General features: G+C 31.5%; 3 protein-coding genes across 6 annotated transcripts; 1 reads left to right on the top strand and 2 right to left on the bottom strand.

Annotated features, from left to right (window-relative positions):
* Positions 1-4,370: 4,370 nt before the first annotated feature.
* Positions 4,371-6,646, top strand: LOC127101501 (serine/threonine-protein kinase SAPK7). 3 transcript variants are annotated; one of them, XM_051038930.1, is made up of 9 exons: positions 4,371-4,651; positions 4,796-4,870; positions 5,167-5,268; positions 5,357-5,410; positions 5,516-5,599; positions 5,678-5,770; positions 5,881-5,985; positions 6,082-6,180; positions 6,269-6,646. In XM_051038930.1, exons 1-9 carry the CDS (start codon positions 4,532-4,534, stop codon positions 6,461-6,463), a joined length of 927 nt encoding a protein of 308 aa, XP_050894887.1. In that variant the 5' UTR covers positions 4,371-4,531; the 3' UTR covers positions 6,464-6,646. The 3 variants fall into 3 exon arrangements, with proteins under 3 accessions (XP_050894887.1, XP_050894888.1, XP_050894889.1); XM_051038931.1 differs by lacking the exon at positions 6,082-6,180; XM_051038932.1 differs by lacking the exons at positions 5,881-5,985; positions 6,082-6,180.
* A 2,955-nt stretch (positions 6,647-9,601) lies between these two features.
* On the bottom strand, positions 9,602-10,741 carry LOC127102278 (uncharacterized). Its single transcript, XM_051039670.1, has 2 exons — positions 10,373-10,741; positions 9,602-10,195 (listed from the first exon to the last, which is right to left on the bottom strand). Exons 1-2 carry the CDS (start codon positions 10,739-10,741, stop codon positions 9,602-9,604), a joined length of 963 nt encoding a protein of 320 aa, XP_050895627.1.
* LOC127101499 (probable receptor-like protein kinase At1g11050) lies at positions 10,067-14,267 on the bottom strand. Of its 2 annotated transcripts, none has more exons than XM_051038929.1 (2): positions 12,229-14,267; positions 10,067-10,195 (listed from the first exon to the last, which is right to left on the bottom strand). In XM_051038929.1, the coding sequence occupies exon 1, from the start codon at positions 14,118-14,120 to the stop codon at positions 12,264-12,266; it is 1,857 nt and encodes a 618-aa protein (XP_050894886.1). In that variant the 5' UTR covers positions 14,121-14,267; the 3' UTR covers positions 10,067-10,195; positions 12,229-12,263. The 2 variants fall into 2 exon arrangements, with proteins under 2 accessions (XP_050894886.1, XP_050894885.1); XM_051038928.1 differs by lacking the exon at positions 10,067-10,195 and adding an exon at positions 11,191-11,937.
* Between the last annotated feature and the right edge of the window lie 340 nt (positions 14,268-14,607).

The raw sequence follows: 14,607 nt of genomic DNA, 5'->3' as shown, positions 1-14,607 counted from the left end.
CCAATCTCCATTTCTGCCTTCATTTTGTGTGACAACCTTATTACCAAAAATAGGTCAGGACAATGACCCATGCGACCTTTGTGATGTCGAGTCTCTTCGCCCTTCTTCCAATTCACATTCTACTACTCAAGTCACATTCATTAACTTTTCTCTTGACATAGGACCCATAGAGATCATGATGCGAACCTTTCCCCTGATTTTTTCCCTTCAAACCGTGAACGAAATAACCCAAATATTGGTCATTGGGTAATCAGGATAGTTGTGCTACTAACCTCTCAAAATCTTCGATGTATTCTTCAATTGTTCCTTCTTGTTGAAGCGCATAAAGTTTTTCAAATACATTCCCATCACTTGCACCACCATACCTCTCAAGAAGTGCATTTTTCAAATTCTCCCATGTCAATGTTTCATGCTCCTCCAATAGTCCTTTGAAAAAATGATTTGTATAACCGTCCATACATAATTGTGCTAAATTCACTTTGATTCCAGGTATAATATTTTGCGCATTGAAATAGACTTCTGCCCTAGCAATCCAACAAGCGGGATCATCACCATGGCAATTCCACCTTCTTCACAGATAGGTGAGATTCATCCAAAGCTTCACCATGTAAGCCAATTTTTTTCTTTTTGGTACCAACTGACCCATTATCGTGCGATGATTTTCCCATATCCCTCTCCTTACTCGAATTTAATAAAGAGATGATCTTCTTCTGATTGTCTTTATTTTGATTCTTCATTTCATGTAAAGAAACCTCCAGAGTTACGAGTTTCTCTTTAAGTGCAGTTACTTTTGCCTCCATCTTCTTCGTTGGCATCCGACAAGTCGGACCAATTTGATACGAATAATAGTGCCCCGATAGAACAAAATTATAGAGAAAGAGAAATTGCAAGGAATTTTCGAATAAACTTCCAAATAAACTTCCCCTAAAAAAAATAAACAACAACTTAAATACCATCTACAATATCATCCAATAACTAATTATTTGAATTTAAACTAACACACTAAAATTATATTACTTATTTATTTTATTTCTTCTTTGATAAACCCTCCAAATGAAGGGTTTACTATTCTCCTTAGTCTGTGCGCTATCATAGTTGGATAAGTTGGAAGAATGATCCTTGGCTTTTAGGTTTTTAGAGGCAACTTTAATCATGATTTAACTATAGGTTAAACATGGATCAACAGTTTGTGCAAGTGAATGTGATGCAATTTCAAATTAAAAAAACAAATATCAATCCGACACTTAATCTGAAAGTAGGCTATGAAATAATTAGTTTATGATGTTGAATGCTCTTGTTATGTGTTACATTGTCTTTGCTAAAATCAAAACAACAATGAGTTCAAGATTCTATTCAATCACAAATTGGGGCTAATCTGTAATAATGTGTATATGTGATTCTTGTATTTTGAACAATTCTATTTTACTTACCTAAATGGAGCTCAGTGAAGATCCTGGGCCAATTGATAATTATGTACTTTATGATCAAGATAACCATGCCCTTTAATAAGAACTGATGAACATGTATGTTCTATTGGTTTTTGCTTTTTCTAGTGATTCTTTGTATTATGGTAATGGTGTTGTTATCTTTGTGAGTATGGTATGCGATTTTATGTTTGTTATTTATTTATTTATGGCGTGCATTGTTTGTGGCGCTTAAACAAAAATTAATGGAGAAAATAAATATTTTATCTGATGTTGAATTTATGAAAATTTCTATAAGTGTCTTGAATTATGTGTCTCCTTGAAACATTTTTGAAGTCCTTACTATGTTTTTCTTATGCATTTTGTCTAGTGATGGGTCACATCTTTGAGTGTTTTGATGTGTTTTTACATACATTCATGTTTTTCAAATATAGATCAATGAATATTATGTATAAATCAACTTTCTAGTACAATTACAAAAGTCTGAAAACAGTGAATCCCTTTCATGTAGTCATCATTTTTTGGTGTGAATTTAATTTAGTGTTGCACTTTGTCTTATCACGGGGTTCATATGCCCAAAAGTTATGTTGTTAAGTTCTAATCTTAACTTTTTGTTGTAGTGTTTTTAATTTTGCAAATTTTCAATAGGGGTGGGTGTCTTCTATTTTCTAGTATGATTCACGAGTTTTGAGTTGTTTACCTTTTCCTAATGTTTAATTGAATCTTTTCTTGCAGATGCAGTTGATATCGCCAGTAAAATTGTGTGGTGATTTCTAGCCCTAAGGATTTTTGTTTAATTTTAACTTTTGTGTAATTGTTTCTTGGTTTAGACATTTACATGAAGGAATGGTGTCATCTGCTGTAATGGCTATTGTCCCTGATATATTAAGTTAAGTACTCTGCATGTGTTCTTGGTTATCTCTAAAGATTACAAATACACAAACTGATAATTGAGAAAAGAACAAAAATCACATAAACACATTATTACAAATTCTTGAGCTTGTTGAACCATTGGATAACAAAAATGATGGTTGTCTTTCTATAGTGGCACTTAGTGATTCGCAACCCACACTATAAAACTAAAAAACAATTGTCGAGGTTAATTGATTTTGTTGATTTTTCTAATTTGACTTTAGCCTCGGTTGGGGAGAAATAATTTTTTTTGTTGACTTCTGGAGTTTGACCTTAGCCAGGCCGATGCTAGTTGATTTTGTTGACTTTTCTTATTTGACTTTACCCTCGGTTTGTCTGAAGCTAAAATTTTTGTTGACTTCTGAAGTTTGACCTTAGCCTCGGTCAGACCCACACTATATTGTTTTTGTTGACTTTTGAAGTTTGATTTTTTAGCGTTGGCTTCAGGCTAGCCTTGGCCAAACCGAGGCAACGGTAGACACGACTCTTTTTGGCCGAAGTTAAATGTTAGCTTCGAGTGTTTTAGCCTGCTCCTAACACGGACACTAAATGTGTTGTAGCGTCGGTGTTTTGACTTATAGCGTCGGCAAACGAGCGACACTAAATACTATTTTTCTAGTAGTGTAAAGATTTGTGGCACATTCTTATGATGCACCAACGCTAATTAGAGAAATATGCTATATCGTAGGCTACAATGCATATAAGCGACTATATAAATAGAACCCTTATACTAAATTGACAATCACTTATTCAAGAATTCTCAAAACCCTAGTTGCACTAGGATTCTGAGTTCGTATTCTCTCTAAGACTTTTGTTCGTTCTAAGCTAGTATTATAGGTGCATGAATCACTTGTTGTAGATTTTGTTCGTTGTGATTGAGTAAAAGAATCGTCGTTCATGATGGGCTCGTGATCAATTAGTTTCGACGATTAAATATTATACACTACACGAGATAGTACGTTAACACATGGCTCATGGTCATTCCTAATAAGGATCCAAAACAAGAGTTTTTTTATATATATTTTTTAATTTTGTTTACTAGAAGTACTCTTCATATACCACCTTTATTTTTAAAATATGATTTTTTTTTAATTAAGATTTAGTCTAACATTCTTAAGTGATTAGAAATTTTTGTATAGTATAGTATTATATCATTAATACCCCAGATATAATTATAATAATAAGTTTAAAATAGTCCATTGTTTCATATAAATTAATGAGTTTTGATTTTAATTCCTGTATTTTTTCTTTTAATTTTTATTTGAGTCTCTATATCTTATTATTTTATGTTGATTTTAGTCTCTAAAATCAAAATTTATAGATTTTCTGCGGATTTTATCTTTAAAGACTAAAACCAATACAAAAATGAGAAATAAGAATTTTAAAAAAATACAAAAAATAAAAATAAAAAAACTCGCAACTACCAAAATACTATTTAAGTTTAATAATAATTTGATTTTGATTATTGTAGTAGACTCATTTGTATCTGACATCCAAGATATTTTCTTGTGTTTCTACAACACACCTTGTGCTTAAGTGGATAACCTTTTATTATAATAATATATCTTTTGGCTTAAAAAAATTCAATTAAGATAAAAGAGATAAAATTGAAAAAAAATGATAATCCATAAACTACTTAAATTACCTTATGGAAACTATAAATTAGTATAAATAAGTTACAAATTAGGAAGAAAAAACAACGATTATCAAACTAATCCCTTTTAAACATAGAAACTTATAAACTATAATCATAAATTATAAACTCAAAAGAAAATATTGCCAAACAAAACCTTACTATTTCTTATTTAAATCATGCAACACTTGGGCTATATAAGAAGACATAAGAATAAAATACAAATAATACAATTTTTAAATATAAATCTTTAAACATTTAAAAAATAATAATATGTATTTTATTGAAAATTTATATATACTTTTAAATTATAAACACTTTAAACTCAATTATGAAGAATAGCCTTCAATCACACTCATAACTTGATAAAGACAAACACAACCTCAACTAATCTCCATTGAATGCATGAAAAGTCATTTCCATGAAATACATTATTTTGAAGACAAATATCTTAATTTCAAAACATACAATAAATGCAATTAGTACTATTTTACAGTTTGGTTATCTGTGTTGAATTAATCAATCTATACCAACTAAAGTTATTGTGAAGTTTTCAAGAGCGATGGAAAAGTATGAACAAGTGAAGGATATTGGATATGGAAATTATGCTGCTGTGAAGCTTATTCACAACAAAGAAACAAAAGCCATTTTTGCAGTCAAGTATATCTCACGAGGCCACAAGGTATATTGTTCTTATTTTTGTTATTCATTCATCTTGTTTAATTATTATTATTATTATTATTATTATTATTATTATTATTATTATTATTATTATTATTATTTGTATTTTATAATTTGTAAATAAATTATATGTATATATTTATAGGTTGATGAAAGGGTGGCAAGGGAAATCATAAACCATAGAACTCTTGCTCATCCAAATATTATTCAGTTCAAGGAGGTATCTTATGTTTATGCTATATTTTTGTTGCAACTATATAACAATTGCATTAAATAATTAGAAACATTTAATATACAAAAGTAATTTTTCATTACAGTTTTTATATAAACTTGATTTTATTTATAGTTTAGTTGGATTTAATGCTTTTAAAAATTCTAGTTTGCTTTTAAAAAGATTAATAGAATAATAATAACATGAATTATATATTTTGTTAAATATTTTGAATTTCAATTGTTTTGTTAAATAATTGAATTTCAATTGTTTAATTTGTTTAATATAAAATGCGAATATTGTAGGTGTTTTTGACTCCAAGAGATATTGCAATAGTTATGGAGTATGCACCTAGTGGAGATTTATTTGATTATGTTTGCAGTCATGGGAAATTAAATGAACATGAGGTTGTATTTTGCTCTCTCATTTTCTTATTTATTTTATTAACATTCTAATAAATGTTTTATAATTTATTTATTTTTGCATATATTTTAGGCTCGATTTTTCTTCCAACAACTCGTTTCAGGAGTTAGTCATTGTCATGACATGGTAAATAAAATATTTTTTATACAACAAATTATTTGTTTGCTTCAATATTAAATATCAGTAGACAAATAATAGTATTATTATTTTTTATTTATTTTGTGTGTGTAGGAAATATGTCACAGAGACTTGAAGTTGGAGAACACTTTATTGAATGGAAAACTTATTAAAATATGTGATTTTGGCTATTCTAAGGTTCAATAAACATATATATCAATTTTTTTTAAATGTTATAAAAAAATGTTGAATATTCTTAACAAGTTTTAATTTCAGTCATATCTACTACATTCAAGACCCAAATCAATGATTGGAACTCCATCCTATATTGCACCAGAGATTTTTTCTCGTAAAGAATATGATGGAAAGGTAATTATTAATTAATAATAATAATAATAATAATAGTATAGTTTTTAGCTTTATAATATTCAAGTTACCATAAATTAAAGTATTAAACCTTTTTTTATACCTATTCTCAGTTAGCAGATGTATGGTCATTAGGAGTGATACTTTACATAATGTTAGTGGGAGAGTTTCCATTTGGGGACCAAAAAGATCTGCAAAATCTCAAGAAAATAATGAATGTAATTAATTTTCCTTCTCTTTTAATTTTCAACCCTAGTAAATATATTATTTATCACATGTTTATTCTTGTTAACTATATACAATTATTTTTGCAGCAAATTATGGTTGTTCAATACAAAATCCCAGACACAGTTCACATGTCTCAGGATTGTAGAAATCTATTATCTCGTATTTTTGTTGCAAATCCAATGAAAGTATGCATATATATCCTAACATTCTTTTTTTATTTAATTAATTAATTAATTTCTATATGTAGTAAACTATGTAATAATTTAATTGTAGAGAATGAGCATGAGGGAAATTAAGTCTCATCCATGGTTTTTAGAGAAGTTGCCTAAGGAAGCAACAAAGGAGGATCCAATAAGTTGTGTTCAAAGTATAGAGGAGATAATGAGCATTGTTGATGAGGCTAAAGCTCTACCTACAACTTCTAGTTCGGATCAATTGGAGGATTTGGTTGAGGCTTTGAAGATGTAAGTATAGATGAAATTAGATTTTTAGAAATATAGTTGTTCTTAGTCTATCTATTACTAATAGTTAATAGTTATTTGAATATTTTTTGTAATTTTCTATTATGTGGATTTTTCTGGTGTTCCACGTGTTTCTTTTTGTTCGGATTAAGTACATTTTGTTTATAAAAAAAATTAGATAAATTTAGTATTTTTTTCATGTAATATTCTTATATCAATCTTTAAATGGAAAATAATATATTAGTAAATAAATGATAACCATCTAAATACAAGTAAGTCTAAAGTACAAGTGTCAAAGGACTATTAGAAATACAGATAAAAATTAGAAAATACAGATAGTAACACAACTATCAACAAAATAATAAAGCAATTAAATCGAAAAAAAAAACACTCAAACAATTAAAGATCAACTCCGAAAAATAAAATAACCCTTAATTAATGATTTATGTGATACAATTTCAATCGATTCATTGAGGTTGAAAAATATATTGAATAGCGATAAAAAAAATTGTTATAAAATATTTATTAAATAATAAAAAAAATATTATTGCTTAAACAAATACAAAACTTATATGATTAATAATAGTAACTAATTAATTTAACTATATCACTAATATAAATTGAAGAAGAAATTCAAGAAAGCTTAACTCGCTTGATTTTGTATATTTAGATTTTTATTTATTAATTACTCACAATATCCTTTAAACCCTTATCCCTATGTAGCGAATCCCAACAACGCCTCATGTTTTGGAGAAAAACATAAAAAGGATAAGAGAGAAAAAAATATTGCAAAATGAGATAAGAGGAAGAGTTTATTAATATTACATTATCAATTACAATGAAAGTGATATTTATAAACACATTAGTCACCCAAATCAAATTTAAAACATTTGTTTAAAAACAGTCTGATATACTCACTCAGGTATATCCTTAAACCAATATACCCGCTCGATTATATACTTAGAATAAACTGAGTTAACCACAATAGTAACAACCTAACATTTATGATTGCTTGAATTACACTCAACACTCATTCTTAATTCAAGCTATCAAATGTTATAACTCAAAGTTCTCTTCTCAACTTTAAGAGTTGCAACCTTTTGATGACCTTAATAAGAACATCAGTTATTTGTTCCTCTATTGGACAATACACAACTCCAAACTTCCCATTGGTGACTTGATCCTTAAGAAAGTGAAATTTGGTTTCTATGTGCTTTCTCTTATCATGTGAAACTGAATTTTTGGCTAGATTGATTGTTGATTTGTTATCTAATTGCAATTTGATTGACACTTCAATCTTGATAATCAATTCATTCAACAATGATTAGCCAATTTTCTTAACAAGCTGCAGCAACATCTGCAACAATTCTGCTTCACAGTTGGACAAAGCAATCACTGATTGCTTCTTTGAGCACCATGGCACATGCACTCTTAAGAATTTGAAGATTTATCTAATTCTCTTTCTTTTATCAATCTTGTCTCCACACTAATCAACATCAGAAAGGCAATTACCTCGAGTTTATTGTTGTCTTTGTCTTGTGGAAATAAGAGACCATAATGAAGTGTTCCATTGATGTACCTCATTATCCTTTTTGCAACTTTGAAGTGTTGCTTTAGAGGTTTGCTCATGAACCTGCTATCTAAAACAACTGCATACCAAATATCTGACCTACTTTGACACAAGTACCTCAAGGAACCTACCAACTGTCTAAATGTGGCAGCATTCATGCCATCTTCTTTGCCTTTGTCTGAATTCACTAATTTCATATTTGTTTCAGCTGGTGTGACTGCAGTCTTACACTCTAACATGTTGAATTTAGTTAAGATCTCTTTTGCATATTTAGCTTGGTGCAAAATCATTCCACCTGAGGTAGATAAAAATTTCATACCAAGAAAGTAGGCTAACTTTCCTAGATCAGTCATTTCAAAAACTTGTTTCATCTTATCCTTGAACTGCTCAATTTCAATTTGACAACTCCTAGTTACAAGAAGATCATCCACATAGAGGCAAATGATCAAGAGATCCCCTCTTCTTTGTCTCTGATGTAGACACAGTGTTCAAAATTACATTTTTTGGATCCTTCCTCAATGAAGAGTTAGTCAATTCTCCTATTACACGCTCTTGGGCCTGTTTTAGGTTATATATACAAGGTTTTGTGCAATTTTCAAACTAGGTCTTCCTTTCCTTTGATGGCAAAGTTAGGAGGTTGAACTATGAACACTTCTTCCTCTAGAGGTCCATTAAGGAAGGTTGACTTCACATCAATATGAAAAAGGGACCAACTTTTGTAGCATGCTAAAGCAATCCCTAACCTGATGGTCTCATGTCTTGCAACTGGTTAGAAGACTTCATCATAGTCAATTCCTTGTTTATGAAGAAATCCCTTAGCCACTAGTCTGGTTGTGTGCTTGACAACTTTTCCTTCAGGATTTAATTTGATCTTGAACATCCATCTGACTGGAATGGATTTATTTCTTTTCTGATTTCTATATTGAGGATAGTTCTTCAATCATGGATTTTTTCCTGGTCTTCTCTTTGAGAGCTTCATGATAATCCACTGGTTCAACATCTATAAATATTGTAAGATTCATGATTTCTCCATCAGAACCTACTTTATTATCAAAGGCTTATTCTTAATCGGCTAATTGTCTAGAAAACTACCTTGCTCTTTATGGTCTGACTTGTATTGATCTAGATTCTTCCTCATTTGCCTCATCAATAACTTTCTTTTATTTATTTAATTAATCAATTACTTTGTATATGTATTTTTTAAAATTATTTTTTATAGTATAAAACTATGTAATAATTTAATTGAAGTGAATCAACATAAGGGAAATTAAGTCTCATCCATGGTTTTTAAAGAACTTGCAAGAGGAATCAACAAAAGAGATTGAAGATGTCAACTACATAAAAGAAAATCCAATCACTTCTCTTCAAAGTAGAGAGGATATAATAAGCATTGTTGGTGAGGCTAAAACTCTACCCATTTGTTGTTGGATTTTTTTTTTCAATATGAAATAAAAAGAAATGCAAGAAAAGAAAAACTAGAGATTTCTATTTACATTACATATGTCATTTTTCAACATTTTTTTCCTTTTTCTTAAATGCTTCATTTTCCTTCCTAGTATGTAAATTACATAGTATCTACTTATGACTGCACATGTCCAAAATCTTGTTCCTTCCTTCAACAATTTCATCAAACAAATCATCAACATTTTCTATTACATTCTCAACTCCACTTTTCAACAATCCAAAGCAACTTTTCAACTTCTCAACTTTTTCTTGAATCTCACACACTTCTCCATAAACTACTATTCTCTCCAACTGCACCTTCATTTCCTCCATAGCAACCTTTGCTTGTTGGAACTCATGTAACAAAATCCTTGGCTGCACATTAATCTTATCTATCTCCTTTCCAACTTTCTGCTGCAATCTTGCCATTGAAACCATAAATTTTGATCCGAAAACCAAGTTCCCTTCATTCTCTTGATGATCAAAGCATGATGAAGACCAACAATATGCAACACCATTTAACAGAATCATTAGTAGTAACGAACTAACTCTTCTCATCGCATAAAGAACGCCCCGAAAGCCGTTGTATTCGGTTAGCTTCGCTTCCAAAGTGATGTCCTGGTTTATATACTGATACAATGATTGAATTCTTGTTTCCACCATGCTTTTATTTTCCTCTTCCAATCCTAGAACCTCCCTTTGACCAATGTATATTGATCTAAGAACCTGCATATGTGTGTTAGATACATTGAACATGATGTGATATTTGATACTATGGAGATTTACAATCAATCAATTCAGATGATATTAATACAATCACAACTGAATTGCATATGACAAAGACATCAAAAACCTTACCGACGCGACTAAAATCACTCTCGCAACGTGTGAATGCATACCAACCTGATGTGAAACCTCTTGATTCAAATGATGGAATCCATCCAATGATGCAACTATATTAGACCCACCTGAAGAATAGTTCTCAATTCCAGAAATGGAAGACTTGACTGCATGACAAACATCCCAAAGCCTTGAACTTTCATCCATATACTCATCCAACCATTTCCCTCCAACCGGTAAACAAAGATTTTGCACCACAAGTATTAGCTGCGAATGAAAGTATTGTAGAGACGAAATCACCTCCGAAACAAATTGGATCGACATGAAGTCATGCGACACGATCAGTGATTGGTGAAGAGCATTTAGTCTTTGAGTAAGGAAGTCATAGAAACCATTGACAGAAGAAGAACTTGTGCATGAATTAGAAGACATGATGAAGTTGAAAGGTGTGGAAAAGAAAGTGGGGTTGAATGAGCAAGTTGATGGAGATTGATTGGTTTATATAACTTGAAGATTAAGAGAAAAAAGATGCAATGATTAAACAAGTGGGAAGATAAGAGGTTTGTAACCTTTTATTGTGTTATGTTACTATTTGTTGAGTGTAATTATGACTGTTCATTATAGAGTGGTGATGATTATTGAGAATCTTCTGTTTTTAATTTTTAGATATAAAGAGAAAGATTAAAAGACACTATATAATCTTAAAAAGAGAATATGCAGTATATATTATTCACCACAAAATCACATAGCTTTCAATGTATTAATTTGACTACTTAGATTGGGATTCTCTGGTTAATTTGACTCCTTAGAATGAAATTTTGTTTTTAATTCCTCAATTTTGGATTTGATTCCTGTTGGATTTTTTTATATGAAGTGGTATATAGTACAATTTGGTTCTGTTGAATAAATAAATAAATGATAGCGTTAACATTTTGTTTATTACAATGGAGATTCTTCCTTGTTCAGCACACAACGAACATTCTAAAACATGTGCCACTGACCTTAAATAAATGTTGCTGAGTTAGTGATTATGTTTGTTTTTGGTTTTTGGCGTTCAAACGCGCGCGGCCGAGCTACCTGTTTAGGATGAATGGTTGGAACTTGAAAAGAACAGTGTGAGACATTATGCTATACAGCAGTGTCCCGCAACAGCAAGGATCAACGCGCACAACAACATTGTGTCTCTCTTGTTCAAAATGAATTCCAGTTCCTCATTCAATGGATCTTAATTAGTCAAATTCATTGATTGATTAGGGGATTGTATTGCATTGATTCTTAATCATCGCCATAAACTTGTGCAGTGAACCTTGTTGCCTCAAAATCGAAGTAAATGCCACCGTGCACTTTTACCACGCTACAGGTCCAAGTTCAAATAACTTCAAAAATGTGCAGGTGTGAAGATTAACACGTTTCTTGGAGTGCAAGTAATGATGCTCATGGTTCCCTTAGAAGAGGACACACATATTCTAAACTTTCCCTTAGAAGAGGACATGGAAATTTCACGATTGACATAAAAGACAATAAACTACAGTTGGATGCTGCACGGCACGTAAACAGATGTTCAACTTTCGGCTGAAATTCGCCATTTTGATCAGAAGAATACACGTGCGAAAACAGAAGAGAGTAACCTAGTTCAACATAGAAGACAACATTATGATAGACAAGTTGTTACATAAAACAAAGATAGGATTTGAAATATAACTTAGAGACAAAATTGTGTTGTCCCCATAATTGAGAAGATGATAAAATCTCTTTGGTGTTTATATCAACATAGACACTAGTAAGGAGAATAGTCCAATAGTTAGAGGTAGAGGAAGACCAAAAAAGAACCTATAGGTCAAATCAAACCATTGAAATGCATTTACAGGTAATGACAATAGAATAGATCATTTATCATTTACAAATCTCTGAAAAAATACCTTAACTTTTAGCAAACTACAAGGTGATTTCACTATCAAGTTGAATCGCCTCTCGCAAACATGTGGTTTCCGGGACTCATTGACATATCTGAGATTGATGGAACTTCAATATCCCCTTCTAACATCTTCAAAGCATCCAAAATTGTTGGCCTCAACGCAACCATTACATGACAACACAAAACTCCGACCGTCAAAAATCGCTCCGTTATGCTTCTATTGGAATTTCCGTCCTGTAAGATAGAACCATCCAAAGCCTTCATCATGTTTCCGGATTTTATCAACGACGAAACCCAATCCGTGATCAAGAAATTAGGCTCTCCTGACGAAGACAGCTGCAGAGCTTTTCTTCCACACATTATCTCAAGAACAACAACGCCAAAGCTGTAGACGTCACTTTTCTCAGTTAGCTGACCATAAAGTGCATATTCGGGAGCAAGATATCCGCGAGTTCCGGCTACTCTTGTATTTAGCTGAGACCTATTTTGACTGTAGTCCTGTCTCGCCAGCCCGAAATCTGCAACCCTTGCTCTCATACCTGCATCAAGTAGTATATTTGTGGCTTTGATATCTCTGTGATAAACAGGAGGTTTAACTCCAAAGTGCAAATAAACCAACGCGTTCGCCACGTCCAAGATTATGTTCTTTCTTTGCGCCCAAGTTAGTAATCGCTTTTCATTTTCGCTATCCGTATCTGGAAAAAGATGGTCTTTAAGATTACCATTTGGCATATAGTCATAAACAAGATACTTTCCAATGTACTCAGAATTCTCATCCTCACCAACCACACAACAGCCTCTAAGCGGCACCAAGTTGCGGTGTTTCAAGCTACTAACAATCCCAACCTCTCTGTAAAACTCAACATCCCCTTGATAATCAGACTCTTCAATCCTTTTCACCGCAACAACTGTCCCATCCGGTAAAACCCCTTTATAAACCGAACCAAACCCGCCTCTTCCAACAAAATTTCCGGACGAAAAATTATCGGTAACCTTCAAAAGGTCCTTAAAATCAAACCAAATCAACCCGCTTTTCGGTCTAACTCTTAAGCTAAAACTCGGTTCCATCGAACCACCATTATGTGATAACAAATTATCATTCTTTCTCCTCTTCACCCACCAAGTACACCAAAAATACAACAACCCTAACAGAAAAGACAGAAACACAAAAGAAGCTGAAACCAACCCAATAACAAGAGCATAATGATGTTCCTTTTTAGAATCCTCTTTGTCATCAACCAACAGAATAAGAATACAAGCCAAAACACCATTACTCTGAGGACCAAGCTTATTCACAATTCCAGCAATATAGAGTATAGTAAAGTAAAAACAATCTAGAGAATGTGAGCTATTACCATCCATTCGAGTCAGCATCTGATGAACCATATCCCCTTGATTACGACAAGCCTGACAATGATCAAGATCTGATAGGTCAGGTTTACAAACATTATCAAGAAGTGCTAAACTTGTTGAATCAACTTTGTTAAGCCAATCTTGTTCAGATTGAATATGAACACATGTGTCTGGAGTAGAAACAAACTGAGATGGATCAAAACATGAAGAAACAAGGTTGTTAGGAAGTGAGATTGAAGTGAGGCTAGATTGGTAATCTTGTAAGCAAGATTCTGAGGTAGAGGTGTTGGAGAAATGGAAAAGTGAGTGTTTGTTGAGATTTTCAGCAAGTGCTATGCCAAAGAGAGACAAGAGAGTGTGACAACAAAGAGACTGTTTTGTTTCTGTTTTGGTTTGTAAGGGTTTGAAGTTAAGACATAGTGAAGAATTCCAAGGGACTGTTTTGACAAATTTCATGGACACTGGACATGTTGTTATTGATGAGTTTGATGAATCTATGAGTATGATGAGAAAGAGTGAGAGAAAAACCAAACAAGAATTCATAGATTTGTGCAATCTTAAAAAACTGTTTTGCTTCTATTTTTGCATGTGGTTGATATGTGATGTTCTAAGGAGTAAGATTTGAGAAACCAAAAAAAAAAACATGAAAATTCTCTTGTTACAAACTTGTTTGGTGAAGGTTTATATTTAGCATTTAATATTTGAGTAAAAGCACCTACTTTATGTACATTTCTGACAAAGAATTAATTGTTTATTTTTTGATACAAAGTGTGCATTATTTATTCAACTAAAGTAAAAAAAAAAGTCATATTTATAAAGTCTAAAAACGCCTACTATACAATTTGAGTTTGAAGTTTGAACTACTATGATATTAAGCTACTAGATATGTTTTAAAGTGTGCTAAAAGTAAGGTTGAGGGTTTATTTTAATAAAAGACTGATGTGTTAAATTTCTAGAAGGTTGTTCTTTTTTATGTTTGATTGATTATTTTACTTTAATAATAATATGTTTTAAAGAAAAGTATTTGTGG

This window comes from Lathyrus oleraceus, chromosome 7 (assembly GCF_024323335.1).
Source record: "Lathyrus oleraceus cultivar Zhongwan6 chromosome 7, CAAS_Psat_ZW6_1.0, whole genome shotgun sequence".
Classification (NCBI taxonomy): domain Eukaryota; kingdom Viridiplantae; phylum Streptophyta; class Magnoliopsida; order Fabales; family Fabaceae; genus Lathyrus; species Lathyrus oleraceus.
The sequence above is the reverse complement of the archived record's forward strand: the minus strand, read 5'-3'. Positions and strand labels throughout refer to the sequence as shown.

Coding starts and splice junctions, on each gene's coding strand:
- LOC127101501 (XM_051038930.1), top strand. CDS start 4,532: ATGGAAAAGTATGAACAAGTGAAGGATATTGGATATGGAAATTATGCT. Junction 5,600..5,677: donor GTGATTTTGGCTATTCTAAG/GTTCAATAAACA, acceptor TTTTAATTTCAG/TCATATCTACTACATTCAAG. Junction 6,181..6,268: donor TTGTTGCAAATCCAATGAAA/GTATGCATATAT, acceptor ATTTAATTGTAG/AGAATGAGCATGAGGGAAAT.
- LOC127102278 (XM_051039670.1), bottom strand. CDS start 10,741: ATGTCTTCTAATTCATGCACAAGTTCTTCTTCTGTCAATGGTTTCTAT. Junction 10,196..10,372: donor ATCAAGAGGTTTCACATCAG/GTTGGTATGCAT, acceptor ACACATATGCAG/GTTCTTAGATCAATATACAT.
- LOC127101499 (XM_051038929.1), bottom strand. CDS start 14,120: ATGAATTCTTGTTTGGTTTTTCTCTCACTCTTTCTCATCATACTCATA.